Source organism: Nyctibius grandis, chromosome 27 (genome assembly GCF_013368605.1).
Source record: "Nyctibius grandis isolate bNycGra1 chromosome 27, bNycGra1.pri, whole genome shotgun sequence".
Taxonomy (NCBI): domain Eukaryota; kingdom Metazoa; phylum Chordata; class Aves; order Nyctibiiformes; family Nyctibiidae; genus Nyctibius; species Nyctibius grandis.
Window position 1 is genome coordinate 3533127 of NC_090684.1, and position 22342 is coordinate 3555468.

At 44.0% G+C, this 22342-nt stretch overlaps 2 protein-coding genes and 1 long non-coding RNA gene across 3 annotated transcripts; 1 reads left to right on the forward strand and 2 right to left on the reverse strand.

Annotated features, from left to right (window-relative positions):
* Positions 1-1008: 1008 nt before the first annotated feature.
* Positions 1009-10516, reverse strand: APOBEC2 (apolipoprotein B mRNA editing enzyme catalytic subunit 2). Its single transcript, XM_068419503.1, has 3 exons — positions 10144-10516; positions 2202-2749; positions 1009-1620 (listed from the first exon to the last, which is right to left on the reverse strand). Exons 1-2 carry the CDS (start codon positions 10269-10271, stop codon positions 2209-2211), a joined length of 669 nt encoding a protein of 222 aa, XP_068275604.1. The 5' UTR covers positions 10272-10516; the 3' UTR covers positions 1009-1620; positions 2202-2208.
* A 2439-nt stretch (positions 10517-12955) lies between these two features.
* On the forward strand, positions 12956-15063 carry LOC137674217 (uncharacterized). Its single transcript, XR_011049802.1, has 4 exons — positions 12956-12982; positions 13303-13415; positions 14430-14553; positions 14634-15063. It is a non-coding gene; the product is annotated as an uncharacterized lncRNA (long non-coding RNA).
* Positions 15064-17458: 2395 nt separating this feature from the next.
* On the reverse strand, positions 17459-22342 carry TSPO2 (translocator protein 2). Its single transcript, XM_068419366.1, has 4 exons — positions 22272-22342; positions 20459-20665; positions 19870-20008; positions 17459-18914 (listed from the first exon to the last, which is right to left on the reverse strand). The coding sequence occupies exons 2-4, from the start codon at positions 20629-20631 to the stop codon at positions 18732-18734; spliced, it is 495 nt and encodes a 164-aa protein (XP_068275467.1). The 5' UTR covers positions 20632-20665; positions 22272-22342; the 3' UTR covers positions 17459-18731.

Genomic DNA, 22342 nt, shown 5'->3' on the forward strand with positions numbered 1-22342 from the left:
TTTTGAAAGTTTGGTTCCAGTATCAAAGAACTCTCGTATACTCTGCGTTTCCTTTATGTTTGTTTTTTCCCACCCTCCCATAGTAACAAATCTTTTTGACTTCTCTCACACTGAATGCCCAGAAAAATGCCAGATATGTTGAATAAACCTAAAAGATGGGACATAACAGTTGAGAAGTTTGTAGCATAACATAGGGTTCCTAATTGGTTTTCACTATGAATTGAATGGGTGGAGCATCTTCTGTTCTTAGCATTGTGGGTTGATGTGTGGTTTCTCTGCTGATGCAGATCTGCAAATCCTGTTTGTGTCTTTAAGAGCTTCATATTACTACTCTCACTGTTTGTTGACCATCCTTTGTAAACTTGTTTTTGGTGGATAATTGCTGTAGATAAACACACAACTGGGAAAAAAAAAATAAACTCAGTAAGACAAATAGGAACTTGGAGTACTGAGCTGATCAGGAGTGGACATCAAGACTGCTCATTGATTTAGTCCTTATGCTTATTTATGTTTGTTTTTTTAAATCTAGTGGCAAAGAGATGAAATCCACAGTGGCTCCACAAAGGTGTTCTCATGGCCGCTTGTGTTTTCTGCCTTGGAAAATTTATACTAGAGTTTAGTGCAGTTGACTGAGGTAAGAGATGGGTGTGGTCAGCAGTTTTATGGGTGTGTGTTTAGCACCGTGCCAGCTTGTCACAGTGCAGGAGAAACCACCTTGAACGAACCTTACCAGACTCAGTTTCTTAGCTGATGAGCATCCTGTGACTGTTGTTTGGTCTGTGCCTTGTTTTATATGGAAAGTGATATGCCCATATTCTCTCTCCTGCCCCCACCCCACACACAGCTGCATGTACTCCTGATATTTTTTTGGCATATAGTAATTCTCCCTTCTCATCATGCTCTACTTCAGCTACGAAATATTTCATATGTGGCTGTCCCAGGATGTCTCACTTGTCAGATTAAATTTAGGATCTCTTGCAAATAGAGAAGAAGGAATAAACAGTGCTATAGCTTTTGCAGTGACTTCCAATTTTATTTCACTTTGCTTTTCCAAGTTTTATATCACAAACATCATTGAACAGGGGAAGAAGGTATTTGATGCATTTGAAATCAAAAGTACTTAGGCCTGCATCATCATTTAGAATAGACCAGTTAGCCCTAATTTAAATCACAGCTCTGATTACTGAGGAGCACAGAGGAAGAAAACCTTTTTTTATCTCAAATCCCTTTCTTTTTAACATGTATGAAGTATGTACTTTCTAAATTCATTTATCTAATTGGCAGCTTTGTTCTAAGATCTTTTCTTGTAAAGTAGTCCCAGTCTTTCTGTAGGTCCACTGCAATCTGTTTCATTCAAGGCTTTAACCACACAGTATGTTGCCTTCTTTTTTCCTGTCAGCAGAGGCAGCATGGGTTTGGGGTGGGGGGGGAGGAACAATATAAACCAAAAAAATCCCAAACACCGAAGATCTGTGGTGTCTATGTATTTGTAGTCCATCAGGGCCTGGTCTTCCAGGAGTTGGTACTCCATCCTGCTGGAATCAAAGCTTTGGAAAGTGGGGGTGTCCCAGATGTCCAAGTCTGCCGCATCTCTCTTCATTGATGTGTTCTGAATTGGTCCTGGGGAAGGAGGGGGAGAGAGACATGTTAGAAGCTTCAAATGCTTTCATGTGTTATGGCTTAAATAGGTGACTCTTTAGTATGCCTTTAAAATAAAAAAAGGGAGGTCTGCAATGATAACTGTGATTTCCTTTAGCGGTTGTGTTTTTTCTCTAGAGGGCTGGGCTTTGGGGGTGGGGGAAATCCCCTTTTCTCTGCATTCTTCTTGACTCTTTCCACATGTGTCCTGAATATTGTGCATGTGGGGAACAATGAGGTATTCTTGTTGCACCTAGTGACCCTGGTACCTTTTTATTCTTTATTCCTGGAGGTGTTTACTCTTAGGAGAAAAAAATAAAGCTCTAAATCCCTTATGTGTTGCCTGTGGAGGAGCCCATTGTAGTGTTACTATCCTGGAAGAGGGAAGTTACTGCCTAGGATTAATTTCAATATTCATGTACAGGCAAATCCAGCCAGGTACATGCGAGAGTAACAGTAACTGAAATTGGCTCTGGATTATGCCTTTAACAACCTGAAGAAAAAAGAGGAGTCTGTAATACTAATACAAGGACATGGGTGACCAAGTGGAAATCCTCACTCACGTGAGCTTCAGTGAAAAATCTCAGCCAACTTTTCCTCGTAATACTGGAAGTTCTCTTGAATGTCCTCCCATGGCACGAAAGCCTTTGCTTCCTCTCCTTCCTCCTGTTCCACAAAGTTCTGCCAGACATACTCAAAGTCTTGAGGCTTCATAATCCTCAGCTTGCAGCCAGCTGACTTCATTTTTTTCAGGGCAGCCTGCATTTCTGGCTCTTCCCACATGAAGAGGCGCCCTACCATGATTGTCAGACGCAGGTTCTTGTTCTTCTTTAGGGTCTCGGTTATCCGATCGGCACAGGTCACGCAGGGGCTGGAGGAGACGTACCAGGTGACGTTGTAGCGGAGGCTTGATTCACACTTTGGTAAGATTGTGTTGAAGAAAGCCATTTCTGCGTGGGCGGCGGCATGCTCGTCCTCCAGGTAACCCCGAGAAGTCACTGACTCTTTGCCTTGGGTCTCGATGACGTAACACAGGAAGGTTTTGTTCCTGCCTGAGCTGTATTCCACGTTCCTGAACTGGAATTTGAAAAATATGGCTGGGAGGCGCTCCCTAGAGAGAGTGGAGAGGAGAGAAGCATCTCAGAGACAGATAATAAAGGGTTATAGCATTGGTTTAGTTCCTGTGTGTGATCTTGGACAAGTTGCTGCATCTATGATGGCTGTATTTCTCCATTTATTAAAAGGAGATGCCTTTTCATAGGAGGATAAAAATACAATTAAAATTACAAGATACTCAGTTCGTTTTTCTGGGTGGTGAGGCTCCCAGGCCCATTGTCACTACCTAGTCCTTTTCACTGAATTTTAACAAATTTGTACTGGGAATTTCTGGTATCTGCATTGAGGCATTTGAAGAGGAACTTGCTTCTGAAATGTATTTCTTGAGACTATGATAATTATTGTTGGTAAGGAGGGACAGCAATTGGCATTTTCCCAGTCTTAATGAACTGTTCTTATACTGTTTTCTAGACCATTAATATAGTTCTTTCACGGCGGCGTTGCAGTGTTAATCTGCAGGATCTGTTGTCCTAAATTGTTAGGATGATAACTCTGGCATTGCTAATTACTGTTTTACCCCGAGTAGTTTTGCAGTCTGGATTTCCTCTGAGTAGAGACAAGTGTGACTGACTAGTTGCAGTTTCTACGTGTTCTAGTTTTATTCTTCCAGGATCAGATGAATACTACGATTCAGTAGAATTATGTTGTGACTTTGGTTTAATAAAATATCTGAGATAAATCTAACTCTGCTATGAAAAAGTGTATTTCCCACTGAAATTTGATAGCTGTCTCATGGATACTACTGATAAACTTCAGATACTTTTTTTAATTTGTTGTGCACCTCTTCCAGTCTGGGTTTCTAAGTGAGCATAATCCAAAGTGAATCATCGCTGTGAGGCATGTGTTTACAGTCACCTTTCACCCAAACAAGGTAGTCTGCTGTCACTTAGGGAAGTTAAAATTAGTCCCTTTAAAATACTGTGTGTAGCTTTAATGCATTGCTGCCTGAAGAGGTGAAAAAGGAAAGCTGCATCATCTCGTAGTACCTGTTCCTTTCTGATGGAGTACCAGGCTTTCCTCATTGCCCCTGTAGCATCCAACTGTGGAGTACATCAGTACAAGAACAAGTACTTGAAGTATGTTAGGTGGAAAGATGAAAAATATATGGCTGACGACATGCCTTGTGACCTGCTAAATGCTACAAAGGATGGGAGCGAAGACTGCACAGAGTAGGCAAAGCGAAATCATGAAAAGCAGTAACACAACATTTCATTTATTACACACTAGTAATCTTCTGGCATGTTGTACTCCTCTCATCTGAGCTTTAGGTGGACCTATAACCTTGATATTCCCAGTAAGGCAGTAATGAATCTTTGTAAAACAGTAAGTGTCTTATTCATCCCTGTCTCATCTATGTTCAGATTATAATGTCAGGCCTCTGCAGGGGGTACAGTGAGCAAAGGTCAGGAGAGATTCTCAGACTCTTGGAAATTTTAACTGGGGAGAGCAACGAGGCTGCAGGAGTAAGTGGCAAAGTGTTGTTCTGCTGAGAGGGAAGAGCAATTTGTGATGCAGCATCTCACGAGATGTCTTCAGAGACTGGAAGTGAATGGTACAGAAAAGAGTGAAGAGAATCAACATTAGTACGTTATGCTCACTTAGTCATGTGGGAACGACGAGTGAATGTCCTGTCAGTTCGCTAGTGGGAAATGCTGGTGTGGGCCATGGTGAAAACGTGGGGTGGTTGCAGGCCAGGAGTGAGGACTGTTCATGGAGAGCTGGATCTGATGCCTTTTAAAATTAGTAGATGTCGTCTTATAGAGTGCAGTGAACAAGGCTTTGCTAGGACTGAATGAAAAGCCCCAGATAGCATGACTCTGCAGATGAGAGGGATTGAAATGGGAATGTCTGAGCAGAAAGACTGGGGAATAGGCACTTGGGAGTTCTGCCTGTAATACCTGGCTGCAAATGTTATATTACGTACCATAAGCAAATGGCTTTTTGCTTAGAAAATAATTGGACATAGTGTGCTGTCTGAATACGTAACTCAGAGAAAATTATAGCTACTGTCAGGCTTCTTTAGCTGTGTTATTTTAAAAGTTTAAGTACAATTTTCCATACGTGTTTAATTCCACTTACAGAGTTTCAGAAATTTCTCTTTACTGTGTGTCTATTCTGTACTTGTGTTAACGTAGCCAGGAATTTTCTTGCTGCCAAAGTCCTGTGGTGTTTTTGGCTTTTGAGAAAGTTAAAACATAAAAGAATACCCTTTATACTTTTTTATGATATTACAGTAGTATCTGGGGTCCTTTTGGGCCTGCTACACACATTCGCAGTAAAAGGCCTGGAGTTATAGTCCCCACTTCTGTTTTGGATTTCCCAACAGCGTGATTTTACAGATGAACAACTTCACTTGGAGTGTCAGCATCCTATACCAGCCAAATGGTGTGAGAGTGGATGCAGTTAGGTTGGCACAGTTGTACTTTGTACTGAGAGAGGCAGATCATTAGTCTTCCAAATGCAGCAAGATGTATGAGTCGAAACAATTTTGTTCATAGAATTGCATTTACACTGGGAATATTTACTGTTGCTGTCAGTCAAGGACCATCATAATTCTTTTCACATATCGTTGATTTGTGACAGCAGAAGTTTAGAGTACAAGTTTGGCTTTAGAAATTTTAGTAGAAGCAGGTTTTTAGCTGCTTCTTAAACGATATAATTAAACCCTTACATTGTTCAGTTCTGCTTAGAATGAGATCTGCACAAGAAGGGACAACAGAAAAGCCTGTTAGGGAGCCTTCCATGCTATTACTGTTTTATCTGGCAGTGTATTAATGAGGGATGGAAAGCAGTAGTGTGGATACCAACTTCTATTTTGATTAATGAGCAAATAAATCGTGCTGGTTTGGTATGATTTGGTCTGTGGCTCTCTGGTTTGCACTGAGGGTTTTCACAAGCCTAGATAAGGGAAACTTGCACTGGCTTGCACCGTTTCTAAACTACCCAGAAAGACTGCTTTAACTTCCTTTTCATAGCATTTTGACCTCTGTTCTCTTATTTTAGGTGACTTAGTTACCTGTTAGAGTGAGTCACATTTTCTTTAAGATGAATTGCAAGACTTCCACTGATTTTATTAAAGAGCATTATCAGACTCTAATTTAGCATAATGCCTCTTACTCCCTGAACTCCTTTCTCTTGTTCTCTGAGACAAAAAAAAAAATTCACATTCTTCTGAGAATAGCACTTTTCCTGCTTTATATCCTAGATAATGAATGGTGCTTTGGTTAATGATTTAATGATTCTTTAATTAATCTTTTCCTTGAAGTCCAGCTATGTTGGGTCTGACGTAAGCCACTCACTGCCTTGTTTCAGAGCTAAGTTTGTAAGGCACAATAAGTTCTTTTAAAATAACATCATGTATTTAAAGGTAGCACATCAGAGTCACATGGAATTCGTTCCTGATTTAACTCTCTTGACTGCAAAGCGGTTACATCAGTGATGAGATTGGGTCTGTATGTTTTGATGAACTGTTTAAACAGCAGTGATGTGTTCCAGGATGTATTGACTCAGAGGTGTATTTAGTCAGCCCTTCTAGATGGATTTTATTGCTTATCATCTCGGCATCTGTCTAAGATTATCTGGGGTGTTCACCTAAATCTGTCCTCCTAGCAACATGGAATATGCATTAGCTTAATTAATAAGTTTCCGATAAAGAATATAAACAAAACTGAGGCATTTTCCAAGTCTGTAAGTAGCTGGCTGAGAGCGTGGAAAACTTGCTGATCATGAATACATAGGTAACCAGTGAGCTGTGTGTGCTGGTTAGCGAGAATCCGCTTAATCCCGTGTAAACCAGAGCAGGGAGGACATTTCGGCACAAGTGCGAACTGTAAACTTCTGTCCTGACAGGGCTTAGCTGAGTCCTTGCTATGTGACTCTTCCCAGCAGCGGGGATTTGGGCAAGGCGCCTCTGGTCCTGTGAGTAACTGGAAAGCCCCGCAGCGAGTGGTTCAGCAGTGAAAGAACAGGCAAGATCAAGCCGTATGTACCGTAAGCCTGCATACATACTTAAATGCCATGTGCTGCATAATCTCACCTTTGAGTTGGGCATGCTGGGCAGATGACCCTCATACCTTATTGCAAAGTGAAGTATCATAATTGTATTGTTTAGTTGGGTACATTAAAACTCTTTGCAAACAATTGAGCATCAAAATACATCCCTGAAATAGCTGTGCCGACTGCTACAACAAACTAAGCCACCTTCTTTGGGAACTCAAATCTAGCTTTGAACAGACCGTTTCTGAGTAAATGACCAATTCTTGGCAAGCCCGTTTTCCCATGTTTGAATGGCAGGTGGTGCACAAATGTTAATATTATCTCTATTTTACTCTTTATTTTTTGTTTTGTTCCAACATTAAGGGAAGATAATGCTAACAAAATATGCCTAGGAAATGTGAGTTCCATTCTTGTATTTCTTATACTGGAAGCTGTGTTGCTGTAAACACTAAACAGAAAAAGTGTGTCGTCTTGCACGTGACTTCACAATCTGTTAAAATACAAATATCAGATATTTCAGTGACTAGGCTAATTACTTTTCTGTTTTTGTTTTTTCTTGCAATTAGTGAAGTTTTCTTGCCATTTCCCTCTCCAGTAAAGGCATCATATTCAGTGTAAGACTTGCAGGTAAGTTTTATGTATACAGAAGGTTCTTTTAAAAATCGTTTACAGACACCGAACTGTCACAATACTCTTAATAATCACCTGCTCCAACAATAGGATGCAGGGGGTCACACAGCTCAATTGTGGTGTATGGGAAGGTGAAAGCTGAAATCTTTCTCCTACTTCTCTGAAGATCATCATTAAATGGTGCTCTTCAGGGATTTTCTAACTTATCTAAACCTAATTTATCGAGGTGTTTGCCCTGGGTAGCAAAGTGTTTTGTCGTGTGTTAGATCATATCGAGATGAAAAAGGTTGACACTTTGAGGCAGAAACCTCAATGTGTGAGGATGGGACTGGATTGAACAGAGAATGTGGTTTTAAGTTTGCTGAAATAAGGTAGGCTGGAGGAATACAGCAGCTGCCCAGCATGACCCCAGTGCTGTTGCGTGCTGGGTAAGAGAAAAGAATGAGAACTTCTAATGAGAGAATAAAAACGTGGGATTGTCTAACAGATGCTGTAAACTAGTAGGACATATTCTTTAGACTTAAATATTTGTTCAATGAGAGTTTATATTATGGTCTTAGGTTATTTGAGCTGATGAAACAGTGTCCTTTTGCTTGCTTTTTGACAACTGTTCACAAATAAACACATTCATGCTGGGCTCATTGATTATAGAAAGTCTGTAATGATCAACTGTAACAGGAACCAAGGATTTATCCCTGCTGGAGGAGCCTCATTTACACCCTGGGGAAAGTGTAAATAAATGTGTCTACTTAAATGTCATGAAATATACACAGATGGGGCTTATATTTATCCAAGACTCTGTTGAGCCAAATGTTGACAAAAAAGGGGTTAATATTCTTAAACAGAGTGATTAGGTGCCCAGTATTCTTCATGTAAGCCAGACTCCTTAGAGCTATAAGCAACAGCTTGAAAACTTGGCTGTGTGTCATAAAATGCCCCTAATCCAAGGGCTAAAACTGAAATGCAGTGTAATTGAATTCAAGTGCTTCCACAGTTGCAGTTATGTGTTTTCTCATAATTCACATAACTGGCTTTATTGGCTGAAAATTTGTAAATAATTAGAAAAATCCAAACAGTGATCATACCAGGTCGAGGCACAGTCTATACTCACAGGGTACTTCTTAAAATGAAAGTAAAAATTGCTGGATTTTTCTGTACCTCTTTCAGGGTTCTTTAGAATTTCTGCTTTACTTCCTCATTCTCACCTTTAATAGTCAGCAAATTAGTAATAAACTAATACTCAGAGGAGACTTGGTCATGATTCCTACAGGAATTCACCAGATATTTATAAGCACTTTCCAAACAGTGTTGTGATGAGCACGGTGTATACTTGCATACTGACAGCACACCAATTCTTATCCAGGTCGTTGGGGTTAGCAAGGAAGTTTTGAAGATACTGCCCAATTCCTTAGCAATTTCTAATTGCAAGTTGAGTGCTCTAGGGCTGAAAAATCTGATTTCCTCATTGAGATTCATTTTAGTACATGCCTTATGTGTCTAGAAGTTGTCACTATGTGTCGTTGGTCCAATATGAACAATTTTCGGTGTCTTAGCTCAGTTCCTAGCAAAGGGATGTGCTTTTATTAAAAGTCACTGCTCTAGCAGACATGTATGATTTCCATGATTGTGTATGACAGAGACTGAAGGCTGTAAACAACCCCAGCCCAAGAAGTGATTTTCAGAGCAGACACATTTTAAGTAGAAAATGTTTTTTTTTACCTCTGTGCAGAGATATAACCCAATTGTATGAGATCAGACACAGGCTGTCCTGCCTCGTGCATCGTTTTCAGAAATGCCAGCCAAATTTTCTTTGCAGACTCTTTCTTACCAGTGACCATGTCACGGGCAGAAGGATTCCAAGTGGGATTTTAGAGTCTGGCCTGAGATTTACATTCAAGGAGCTGGAAAAAAATCATGGTGTTGGTTTACGCGGTGGGAACGCTGCCTTGGTGACTGCTAAGGGAGACCAGAGGGAAGGACCACACAGGGCATCTCGCTACTACTACAATGAGCATTTTGAAATGCTCAGAGATAGCAGATTACAGAGTTTTTTCTAGTTGCAGCTGTCAGTTATGTCTGACAGAGTTCAGCTTCCTAGTAGATCTCTGTTACATCTGCCTTTTTCAAAGGCCAGGCTCACTGGAGCAAAAGGAGCTGCTTGCTGCTTTGCTGTCTTGAAAACTGCCTCTTGTTTTGGTGCCTTTCTGCAAGTTAGGCTTTTTTGAAAGTCAGGTTCCAGCTGTGGGTGTGGAGCCCTTGAAAATGTGGACTTTTAGCTCTCTTGAAAAATCTATCCCTTAAGTCCATAAAGCAAATCAGCCATAGCAGGGGTATTTTTCCTAATCCACAGATAGAGAAACTTTCAGACAAGAGCCATTGATCACACTAAGAAGTCAATATTCAGTGCTCATCAAGGGCCAGTACCTTCCATCCCGCTATCATCAGGTGAGTGATCCCACTGCAGTCAGGGGGACTACTTGCACTGTAAGAGAATCAGTCAACACTACAGAAACAGACGTGCTTGTATAAAACAAACAGATTTCTCTGTCTGCCTGGTGTGAATCCGTCCTCTGTAAAACTCATCGAAACTTTTAACAAAATCCCACCATAATGAAAGCCATCCTTACACCATTTAAGAATACTTAGACGTGCACTGGCTGAAGATGCCGTCTTTAATTACCCAACATAAGAGCTGAGGCAGAGCCCTTTGAACATCCCCACTTCACTCTCTTGCACCCTCATATTTACATCTAAACCTCTTACCCTGTCACAATTTCAAATGGTGGCAGGTCTTCCCGCTTCAACTTCTTCTTCTTTTTTTCCTCGCCCTCTTCTGCGTTGTCAGGTTCACCATTCTGGGTGTTGCTGGGCTCCTCCTGCTTTTCTGCCATCTTCTTGAATAGAGGGGTATTAAGTTATGGCCACTGGGAAAAAGAAAGAGCAATTTCTGAGGGCTCCAAGGGAGAGGAGACAGCAGAGGGAGGAGGGAAAAACAGAGCTGGGAGTTCCTGTGCTAGGCACAGTTGTCAGGAGCTAAATATGGAACAAAGCAGCAGTGATAGAGGCTGGATGGGGTAGGATGACCCAGGGCTCTCAGATGTCGCCTCCTTCCCTTGCCTTCTCTAGGTCTTTTTAACAATCCCTCTTGCTCCCCTTTTAATTTAAAATTAAGTGACGACTTCGCTGTGGGCGGGTTAAGCAATGGATGGAAAATCCTGGAAGCAGAAGTATCTATTTATCCCTAAGTGTGACAGATAACTGGCAAGATGCAGAGCTGGCAGCTTCTCCATCTACCTTCTTGTGCCAATTTATTATATTGCTGACCTTGAAGGACCACTGTTTTGGCTTGGGCAAGAGGGAAAAGGGGCAGTCGCCATTTGGTTTGCTGAAAAATCCCCAGTGGTGGTGGATTTGGCCTCGTGGGCCACCTGGAGCAACACAGCAGTGAAAGGAGACCTGCCTTTTCTTCCACCCTGATCATCCATGCAGGGACACTGCGAACAGGAGCTGAACAGGGTGGAATCTTGCTTGTTGAAGTTGGTGTCAGATCGTACTGGTGTGAATGCAAGCCAGAACCTTCCCCCAAATATTTTAAAGTCAGCCTTAATAATTCCCAGTGGGGCAGTATTTCTGGTGCAGGGCAATTCCAGGTGCGTGTGCTGAGCATCTGCCCCTTGTTCTGTATTTTTTCTCTCTGTTGCCTGAATGTTTGAAAAGCGCCCAGCATACCGGGAGCGATAACATAGCTAGGTAAGAGTGAGCAGTTGAAAACTGCTGGGCTGAGTGATTCTTGCAGTATTTCTTTGTTTCTTTCACCTTTGCTGCCACAGAAGATGCAGATGTTGAACGAGTGATTGCACTGGAGCCAAAGAATCGGACAGATGAGAGCCCGTGGTGGAGATGTGATGAGAAGCGAGGTGTGTGTGGTTGTGCAGTAATAACTGGGACTAGTGTCAGCAGCGTGCTGAGGACAGAGTACTGGAGACGTCCTAGTAAGGTACTTCTGGGGATTTGCCTGAACTAGTGTGGGTGTGGCATCTGCCTTTCATACAAAAAGGAATGAGAAGGACTATAAAGATTTTATTGACACGAGTTTGAGATGTTTGGTTTGCTCAGCACTGTATCAAGCAGATTTCGTGAAGAGGTTGTGGTAAGTTAGCAGGATACTCGGGGGTAATGTAGCTTTCACATGAGCTCTAAAAAGAGTTTTATATGTTTGGGCTAGAGGGGTTGTCTCTTTTTTCCTTCAGGATTATGTGAAATTCTTCCAGTTCCTCACTCTAAATTTAAATCATGTAAAGTCTGTATAAATCCCATGTGAGCCAAGCCTAATGAAAACCTGAGTAAGATTTTTCTCAGAGACTAATCCTGCTATGCCATGAGGGTGAAAGTAAATGGAAAACGTGTAGCTGTGCAGAACTCATGTTTTAGCCAAAGCATATTGGAAATCAAATCTCCAGTATCTTGGGCTCTGCACTTCATTCAGAACCACCGTCATTAAGATTTGGATAAATAGGAAATATTAAGCTGTATTTGATTGAGTATTCAGTCTGAACTTAGAGGAAAACCCACTTTTAGTTTGAGGAGGATAAACTGTATTCCTAGAAATCAATTAGGTGTGAATACCCGCTTTCAGGCCAAACTCAGTCTTTGTGATACTGTTGTAGTCAGCTCTTTAGAGACTTTAGAGGGGTCTGCACTACCGCAAAGTGAAATAAATTTATGCCATTGGGCAGATAATTAATTATCATAGATAATAAATAATATATTATCATAGGTAATTCAGTCTTTCAAGTCCCCTTGCTAACGACAGCCTGCCTTTCTGTGCTGCGCCATCCTTTGTGGCTTTTCATTGATAACACCCCTGCAATGCAGTCGTGCTGGGGACAGAGCACCCCCCTTTACTCCCACACTGTTTGCTGGTGATGAGAAGTTGTTTATTTGATGACTGACACAGCTGGCACGGAGAGTATTGTGACAACAGCGCAATCAAGGATTTGACAAGTTCCGAGACATCCTATCCGTGGAACATGTATCTTTCATTTTCATGGTGCAGAATTTTATTCATTTTTAAGCTTAAAATACTTTCCTGGAGGGCAGGTGTAGTGTTTTGCCTCTCGCATGGTAACTATGATCAAATGCCAACTCCCCTGTCCAATTACTCTCACCTCTGACATTTCAGGCAGTGTTTTTGGGGATGGGAATCCTCTCTTAATGAGTGACAGCTTGTTTTCTTCTTAACCTTATACTTTAAAGCAGCATTCCAGCCCCTCTTCAGTCCCTCTGACCCACTTTTCTTTATTTTTGGAAGCTCTTGATGGCTAGGGTCCCATCTTCCTGCAGCCTTTAGCTTTCACTGGCCTGGCCCCTCTGCAGGGTTCAGAGCTGAGCTCTAATCTAATCTCGGGAATGTGGCACTGAGACTCTACCTCTGTCCAGCCCTTCCCCAGCTGCTTTCACAGCTCCATCTAGGGCAGCGCACTAAATAGTCATGATCCACCCCCCTGCAGCGTCTGCCTGCGCCAAAAATATAAAGGGATGCCACCGAGTTGCTGTCAATCTGACATTTTGCGTTAGCCATAGGAGTGAGAGCTTTGATCAGGTTTGTTCCGTTGTTTTTAAGTGACCCTAATTCCCCCCAAGTGCGTGCGTGTGCACAGGAGCGTGCGTACGTGGGCCTAATGACTGAAGGCAGTGATGGAAATTTTTTTCCGTCAGCTGGTTCAAAGAAGGAGCTGGGGCATGGGTGCTGAGAGGTGCCAGGGGTGCGACTGGCCTCACGTAGGGACCCAATGGCACTTGGGTTAACTAAAATCACTGCACTTGCCAACCAGCATTTTTATTGAGGCTTCCCTCCACCCTGCCCCTCTCCCCGCTGATTTAATGGTTTATTTAGTTGACTGTGAATTTCATTCTGCTCAGAGAGCCTGGAATCACTGTGCAGCTACAGAAGAGGCACAAGAGATCCACACACATGTTGGGAATGAGAATCAGCCCGTTGCCTCTCCCTGTACCCAGCACACTGGATGCAGCTGGTAGGTGCGGACTCTTCCCTCGTAGGTAATCCTCCCCAGCAGCTGCACCTCGTGTGTGGGGAAACCTCCAACGGGGTGATCACAATGCTGCACCACAGCCACAGGATCGGCTATTGAGCCGACTCCATCTCAGTGGCACAAACCCAAGCTGTGGTTTCCTGCCCCAGCCCATTCTCCATCCCGTGACAGATGTGTCCCGCAACATCTGGCAGTCCATCTCCCTCTGTTTTAAAAGGTCTGGCTTTGCTGTGTCAGGGCATCGAGGCCAGAATGCCTGAACAGAGCTGGATGAAGTAATGGGGAGGAGTAGACCTCAAAGACAGGCAGCCTGCAGTAAGATTTGAAAAGCTGCATGGGAACGCTGGCAGCAAAGGTAACTGCTAGCAAGGCAAGGCTAAGGTGACAGCCTGTTCTGGGAGAAGCTTTCTGGCTTTGCTGGAGTATTGGATCTGATCCTGCATCCATCCAAGTCCCGAAGAGTTTCTCCACTGACTTCAGAGGCATCTCTGAACAATCTATTGACTTTTATTTCCCATCGTAAATAGGTATCTCACATAGTACTGTATTCCCTTGACCTGTCCCCTAGGCAGGTCATCTGCTGTTCCTCTAATTGCAGCAGGAGTTACTTTCCTGAAGTTAAAATGGCTGTTTTCCATTCCTGATCACAAAGCGGCAGTAGAAGAGACCTGGCTGCAAAAGTCCTTGCCAGGAAAAGGAGGCTTTTATTGCATTCTCGAGCTGGAGGAACATTTTTGGATAGATGTGAGAGTGAAATAAGACACTGGCTGCGTGAGTCATGGCTGAGATGTGCTCTCTATTCCAAGGGGACAGCTGGTGGCACTAACAAAACATCTCCCTAGATACATTGTCTGGCAGCAGTCCCCCTCCTGCTTTTTCCAGCTGTAACTACCGCTACGTGATAAATAAATAAACACTCTGACAGTGATGTGCAGAGGCAGCTTTCCTTCCCTTGGCCCCTGTAGGCTCTCACCTGTCCCTCTCCTCCCGCTGCAGGACCACAATGCCAAGATTAAAAGAAGGGGCAGGAAACACTGGTGTTGGCTGCTGCAGCATCCCACGGGTTCGACCTGGACTGTGCCCACATCCCTCTGGGCAGGGTGGTAGCTCCCCATGAAAGGTACTACACCAGAGCTATGAGCCACGGTGCAGGCAGAGATAAGCAATGCTCTCACCTCCTTGCCTGCCTTATCTTCACAGCTAAAGCCTGGGCCTCCCTGGCCCGTGATCCTCTACCCTCGCATACCCCTTACCACGCTGCTGCGGAGCTGGGAAGGAGTCTCTTCTGTTGGCAGGCGCTGCTGGCTGGCTGATTAATTCAAAGCCCAACTGGAAGTTAATGACAGCTCCAAGCAGCACAACCTCCTTCCTGCTGGGTTTCTGCTGCAGTTTTACTGGGCGCAGTTCAAGGGGAAGGTCAGCCCCAGCCACACTGCAGGTGCTCAAAGCCACAGGAATTTATATTCTGCACCACCCCGTGCTAATGAAGGGGTGGGGGGAGAGCTGCTGGCCTGGAGTCAGCTCCCTGAAGTTTATGTGGACACAGCAGTAAATCCTCTCTAGCATTTGACTCTATATTTTAACATAGCTCCAGACATCAGCAAATCAATTAAAGTTCCTGCCTACTGAAGCCGGAGTGTTTTCTGGAACAGCTGGTAAATTATTGAATGAGACAAGGCTTAGAAAGAGAGGCTGGACTGAAAGGCAGAAATATTTTGTTTGTGCACAAATATTGTGTATCCAGCAGCCAGGGGATGTGCCCTTTGGGCTAAGATCAAGTGTAACCATCAGTTTGATATCAAATCCGTCTTTCTGGAAAGACTGGCTGGAGTTTGAAGAGAGGGATCATCATTAGACATGGTGATCTGAGAGGTGGCTCTTCTCTCGAAATGCCACGACCCCATGAAAGCTGTCACGAATGCATGGCCTTTGTCTGAGTCACTGCTTGAACCATGTAGACCGTGACGTGTCCCGTCGTGGGTTATGAATGTTCCTGGTGCTGGGTGGGACGTGGTATCCATTCCATAAGCTCATTTAGGGGGGGCTGGTCAAACACCTTGCGTGCCTGCTAAGGACCCAGCCTGCCTGCCGCCTGCTTAATGCTGGCATAAGCAAAACTTCCTGGGGCTCCTTCTGGGTCCCCTGGGAAAAAGGGCCCCTCAGGACAATGGTGGCAAAATTTCACTGGTTTTAGCAAGCCAGCACCTCTCTGGTTTGTTTTTTTTTGCTCTTCCCTTTGGTCTGTTTGTAACACAGGGTCGGATCCAGACAAGGGCTGCATGGCCACGTGCTTTTTCCAGCCATCGCATGAGCAGGAGCACAAGCCCTGTTATGCAGGTAACGGGAAACCAGAGCCACTCTGGTCCAAAGGCAGAGGCTGATTTTGGTCTGCACTGCACAATATAACTGAGATATTTTCTAGATGGATGACTTTGAAATGTCATTAAAGTTATTTTTATGCAAGGGGTTTTAGTGTATCTGTTTAAATAGCAAATATACTAAATGATGCTTTAAATATTAATACAAGAGGGTGCTTTGCTGAATTTAACTTTGTCAATTGATTTCAAGCTATTATATATGTTACACGTAGGAACATTTGCTATTTTTGCCCCCTGCAAGAAAATGCAAGTAGCAAAGAGAAGCTACTGGTGCACTTATAGGAGGTCTGGAAGGAAGAGGAACTGAAATGAAGATAAGGACAAGTCAGCCAGTCACAGCAGTTGGGAAAATGGGGAGGGCAAACATGAAAAGATCAAAAAATTCTATTACTTTTAATTCCAGATTTTCCTTTACCTGCAGAAAAAAATGGGAGGAAGGGGTAAGAGGACTAATTTATGAAAGCTGATCAAATATGAATCCATATATTTATATTTGGAAATGTTATTAAAATGTTGCAGGCTTGGACCAAATCTAGTCACTTACCAACTTAAATATGATTTAAATAATACTTTTCCCCTTTTCAAAAGCACAGATCCCTGTAAAGACTTGCTTTATCCCCCCTGGCTTCACTGGGTGGCCCTGATCGTCTCTATTGCTCGTGGCTTTGCCATGCTAACGAGGAAAGGACAGGCATAATGATGTTCAGGCACCCTAAATCATTCTTAACTCCACTGAATTGAATCTCCAGCCCAGAAATTAGCTTCTTTTTAGGAAGAAATAATTTATGTCTTTCTGTCCTTCGGCATGTGCCTTTCTGGATGCCACAGACGAGACATCACTGTAAATAAGCTCAGTGGTAACATACAGTTATATAAAGCCCTGAAATATATAGGATTTAGGATTATGTTTTTTTTAAAGTAGCTTATGATCTTTCTAGTGCTCCTTGCAGTGCTCATGCTTTATAGTCCTGCTCCTGCTTACAGCCACATCTATTCGATGGTCTGTTCTTATGCAGCTTTTATTGGGGGATTACAGCAATGTGCTTGCAGCAGCGGTCCTCTATAAAGGTGTCCTATAGCTAGAAGAGAAAAATAATGGGTGGGATCACAATGACAGAACAAGATATATGACCAAGTTTTGAAAAGGTACTATGAATTTCAACTGGTATTTGTTTCCCTTGGCCCCAGCTTTCAGTCGTGCTGAGCATCCAGCCCAGCCATTTACATGAGCTGGACCCGGGAACATTCAGCATCTCCCAAACTCAGGCTTGACGTGGCTCAGGAAGGACCCCAAGCCCGAGAATTACCTTCCTTACCTTGAAGCTGTGGGTGAAGTGTAACGGAGGAGCCTGTCAGGGGGATGCATCCCCAGGTGAGCGTGTCTCTGCTGTGCGGGGGCCCAGCTGAAGGAACCTTTGGGACCTTTAGGCTTGAAACCCACACAACCCGTGGACTCCTAACACGCACCCGGGAGTGAGTCCGGCTGCCCGAGCCCTGCAGAGCCTTGCTGATGGTCCCCTTCCCTTTGGAGCCAGAGCACGAGCCACAGACTCCACACAGGATCCCCTGAGCTTTTGCAAACCTCGTGCCAAAGCAGTAAAAGAAGAATAACTTGGATTTATTTATTCTCAAAAAAAAGTGGCTTGGTTTTATTAAAAGCAAATACAATTTATTTTACATCCCCAGCTAAGCCCTCCTACCCCCACCACCCTTTGCAAGTGTACCCACACTCCTTAATCTACAGTCAGCTGCCAGGAAGAAGATCCACCTACCCCTTTTCTTCACATACATTGTTTCTATCAATTAAAAAATAGTAGTAAATATTCTCTGTATACAGCAATATCTAAAGTTCAGATCTATCAAAGGCAAGGGCCAGAATACAGGATGGACAAGGGCTAGTCCAGGCACCTTTTGTGTCTGATTCTGTCATGGCTTGGTCTCATTTCTCTGGAACTACTTGTATTTTAATCTTTCCTGATTAATAATATTCAGGAATAGAAAGATGCTGGGATGAGATACCTTGACAGACTTGGCATGGGGCTTTTTGCTAATCATGTAATTACAACCTTCAAGGCAATGTGCGCAAGTTTTTAAATTTTACAAAGGCTCTTGTGGTTCTGTACTTAAAAAAAAAAAATTAAGTATTTTTTTTCAAAGGCACTGATGTTAGTTTTTCTTTACTGATGAGAAATAGCACACAGAGGTGGAAAAGAGAAATTTCCTCTTGGGAGAAGCATTTGCATTCTAATCATTGCTGCTTTATCTTGGAGCATGAAACTCAAGAAGTGTGATACTCCACAAATAGAAGTCAAAGTGCCCAGTCTCCTTTCACTAGCAGAAGAAGACAGATCACTGCTTGCTTAGTAGCTGACAGATAAAAAGTTAATGGTATAAAGCACAAACCAGGTGATACATGAAAATGAAGCAACAGCATAAATAGCAAAAAATCAAGTAAGTTCTTAAAAATTGGTGTGCATGAGTGAAGGGCATTTTTGTTTGGTCCCAGAAGAGGAGATGGGATTTACCACGTGTGGGAACAAGTTCTGCTCTCTGGGGGAATGGTAGCAGTTATAGAGTATCCAGGATTGCTACTCTGAATTACGCTGCTGTCATGAGATCCTAATTTGGCTATTGGAATTTGACCTGCTAGCATTAAGGTCACCATACAGCTGTAGCCCCCAAACCTCGACAGTGCTGGAGAAAATAGTACCCAGGTGAAGGATGCACGGTTACTTTAAAGGAGCACGCAGGTGCATGGGGCAAACCTTTCTTTTACACAACCATGATGAAGGTGGGAGGAGGAGGAGGAGGCGGCGGCATGTTCTCATGCCTGTCCCAAAAAGAATCCCCCAAATTATGAGATCTTGGTTCACATCAGCCTAGTTTAGTTTCATAAAATGCCTTCATTTCTGTCCTGCTCTTATTCACTCTTGCCCGGTTTTTGCTCGGGGTTGTCCTTCCAGATGCGGATGGTGAGGCAGGTCGCCATGGCCAGCCAGCCCAGGTAAGGCACCATCAGCAGCGCTGCTACCTTGTTAATGCGGTACCAGGAGCACACCGTGCCTATGGCCAGGCCGTCCAAGCACAGGATGTCAATCAGGGCCTGGAGCAGAGAGAAGACAGTGATGCAGGTGCTGACTCTTGGGAACACGCAGCAGTCCCCCCCCAGCAAGACTATAAACCATCCTACTGAAGGCGGTGAGATGGAATAGGAGTTGGAGAGATTTAGCACTGAGAAGTCACCTAGAGTGATCCTAAACCCCAGGACCTTGGCTCTGGACTCTAATCAGTGAGATCTGAATGTATCAGACCAGGAGCCAAGACTAATGTTAATTTTTTTTGTTCATTATCGAGTTCCACAGATGAAGACACTGTTTCTGATGATCAGTGCCCCCTCCTGCTGATAATGCCCATGCAGGCAGATCAGAAACATGCTTGTGTTAGTACCCATGGCTATTATCACTTCACAAACTTTCTCAAGGTACCTTTCATCCACAGAGTGACAAAATTCAGATGGAAACGTAAGTCTCACCGTGTGCCTCTGTCACCTCTGGGCCTTGCCACCTCAGGGAAGTGCTTTTTAAATATAGCACAAGCCCAGCTCTGCCGTGCCGTGCCTTACCTTCGTGCATATCCTCCTGTGCAATGCACAGTGCGTTGGATTTGCTCGATAAGCCACTCGCAGCTAATGTGCCCCACCAGGGATGCTAACTTTGCTGCTTGCTGGCACAGGGTGTGACCCCAGAAGGGCTTATCTCTAACCCCGAATCCTTAACTAGGGGATGCAGCAGCCGGACTATCGCCTCCCTGATCTCCCGCCCCGCTCAGGTCGGGCCGGCTATCTGCACGGCAAGAGCAGCGTGAGGGGTGGAAGGGACCGATACCATTGTCTAAAACCAGGTGTGGGGTGAACTATATCTGAGCAAAAGCTCTTCTTGCAGCTCTCTTTGCAATTGCATAATGCTCGTTAGAAAACCTCCAAACAGCCCCAAAACCCGTGTCGCAGGGACACCAGCGAACAAGCCTCCAGCAGATGGATGGATGGCTGGATACGTTACCATCTTCAGGTTATGTGCACCGAAGAAGAAGGGAGGCCAAGCCCAGTTCAAGGCCAGCTGAGCCCCGTAGAGGCCAAGTGGGATGACAGCTTTGCTGCTGCAGCCACCCAGGTCGTTCCATATCAGGTAGGAGGCATAACTGTGAAGAGGGAAATACATTGGTGGTTTGCAGTGAGTAAACCCCTAATACGGACAAACTCTTTTCATGTAAGATCATTTTGCAGCAGGGATTTGCAGGGCAGTTGTGTTTGCACGACAGCTGCATCCGTGTCCCTCACTGCTCTCGGCCCCATCGCCTGTCTCATACCTGCGATTTCCCCAGGGCAGCGGCTGGTTTTAGTGTCTGTTTACAGAGCTGAGCATGGGCTGTGTCTCTGGCCAAAAGCATTGCCTGCAGCGTGAATCTGAGGAACTCAGCCCAGAATTTGGCTCAGGCTGTAGTTTATCTGCTGGGAATAAGTGTCCCTGACGTGCCCTGCTGATTCGAGTAGGAGGGATATCCCAAAAGCGAATGGAAGAGTTTGAAATGCCTGTTCATCCCCATATCAGAAACCACAGGGCGAGAGAGGGAGTGTTATGCAGAACTTACCCCATGCCAGTGTACAGGACAGTCCAAGCAACAGGGAATATTTTGCGGGGTGGACACCACGAAGGTTTTTTCAGCTTCTCATACCAAACAGGTGTTGCTTTTCGATTAATGAACCAGCCAAGGAAACCTCCAACGTGCGGCAGGACAGTAAAACCAACAGTATAAGCCCACATCCTTCCTTGGTGGCTTGAAGTAGCCTTTTGCCTGCTGTAAGTTAAAAACAATAATTGATTATCACTTTAACAGGACATTTTTTTTCCTGCTTTGATCTTTCAAGCTTTTTCTCTAATTGCCCGTATCCACTTCAGTCTCTAAGGCAGAGGGGAACTATTTTGTATTGTATTCAGCTCTGCTGCTGGCTCCCTCTGCCCATCTCCCAGTCTCTGAAATAGGGGTAATTATTTCTGTCCTGGTTACATTTTTCCCCTTGATCTACCCAGCGAAGTGGCTCCCCCCTGCTATTTCATGGCTTCTTACAATACTCGTGTGGCAGGGTTCAGCTAAGGTGGTTGTATTCTTAGAAGACGAGGCTGCAGTTACTTTTATCATTCCTCCTCCGAATGCCCGAGTCAGACACATACAGACTTTAATGTATGTTCGTGGAGGCTACGCATCTCAGCAGAGCAGTTATCTCTCCTCTGCGTGCTATTCTGAATATGAAAACCCAGACAGATCATGCCCAGAAACCCCCGTCCATTCTGGCTCAATCTAATTTTTCACCATGGATTTCGATTTTAAATGGGGTCTATAACAAGACAACACCTTTACAGCAAATTTTAAGTGCTCGGTGAACCTTGTTTAACCCTCCCTGCAGCCCTGGCAGGCAGAGGTGGGTTCTCACCTCTGTAAGCAGGTAAGCTGAGGCACAGGGGTAGTTTCTTAACTTGCTCAGTCTTCCTCTTGCATAAAAGGAAGGAACATTGACTTTAATAATTACATTATGGTCCCACACAGACAGCTGTGGTAGGGATAACATCCAGCCTTTCATTCTCTGTCCCATATCTCCCCTGCTGTTATTCTCCATGGGGCTCTGAACCTGCCAGTCTTCTGTCCTCCCTCCCTTTTGATCCATTAAAGAATTAAACCCAAATTAGCATTCAGCGAGGATAACACACAGGATTCGCCAGGAGCAGAGCAGTTTTGTGCTATCAGCAGAAGCACAAAATGCACTTGAGAGAATGCACTCGGGAAATTTGGGGTTTCAGCAATGCAGGAGGAGAGAAGCAGGCACAGAAAATTCCCTCACCCAGAGAAATGCCCCTGGTGCTCTGAGCACTGGTCAGAGAAACAGGGAGCACGAGGAGAGGACTGATCTGCACAGGCACCTCTGCTTGGGATCTTAATCCACAATTAACGCTTTGCTATAGCCTGTGCTAATTGTTATTATTATCATCATGCTACAAAGCATTCATCTTTAGAAATGCACGCCAGCAGTACAAGCCAATTTACACATTGCTAAGGAGCAAATACCCCTGACACCATCTCTAACAATTCCTTTACCAGACAATTTATAGCGCTATTAAAGTGTCTATGGAACCAGAAAATCAACCGAACACTGAGAAAAATAATAGCTGTTAGTCCTGCTTTTAAAGTGTAAAACGGCACCAGCTGACTTCTGCTTCCTCCATAGCACTTCAGAAAAAAGTAAAATGGGAAAAGTAGATTTTTCCCTCCTCCCAACTCCTTTGTAGTTGCCAGACTAACCTGGTGGACTGCAGGAGTAACAGAGGGTTGAAAATAATGCTGTTATAAAACCTTATTTTGTCTCACAGCTGTTATAATTTAACGGGGTAGGAGCTGTACAAAACCTTACCGTCTGTTACTGCCTTTCTCTCCCTTGCAAAGACAAAAGGTTGGACATCCAAGGCCAGCTTCTGTCTCTGG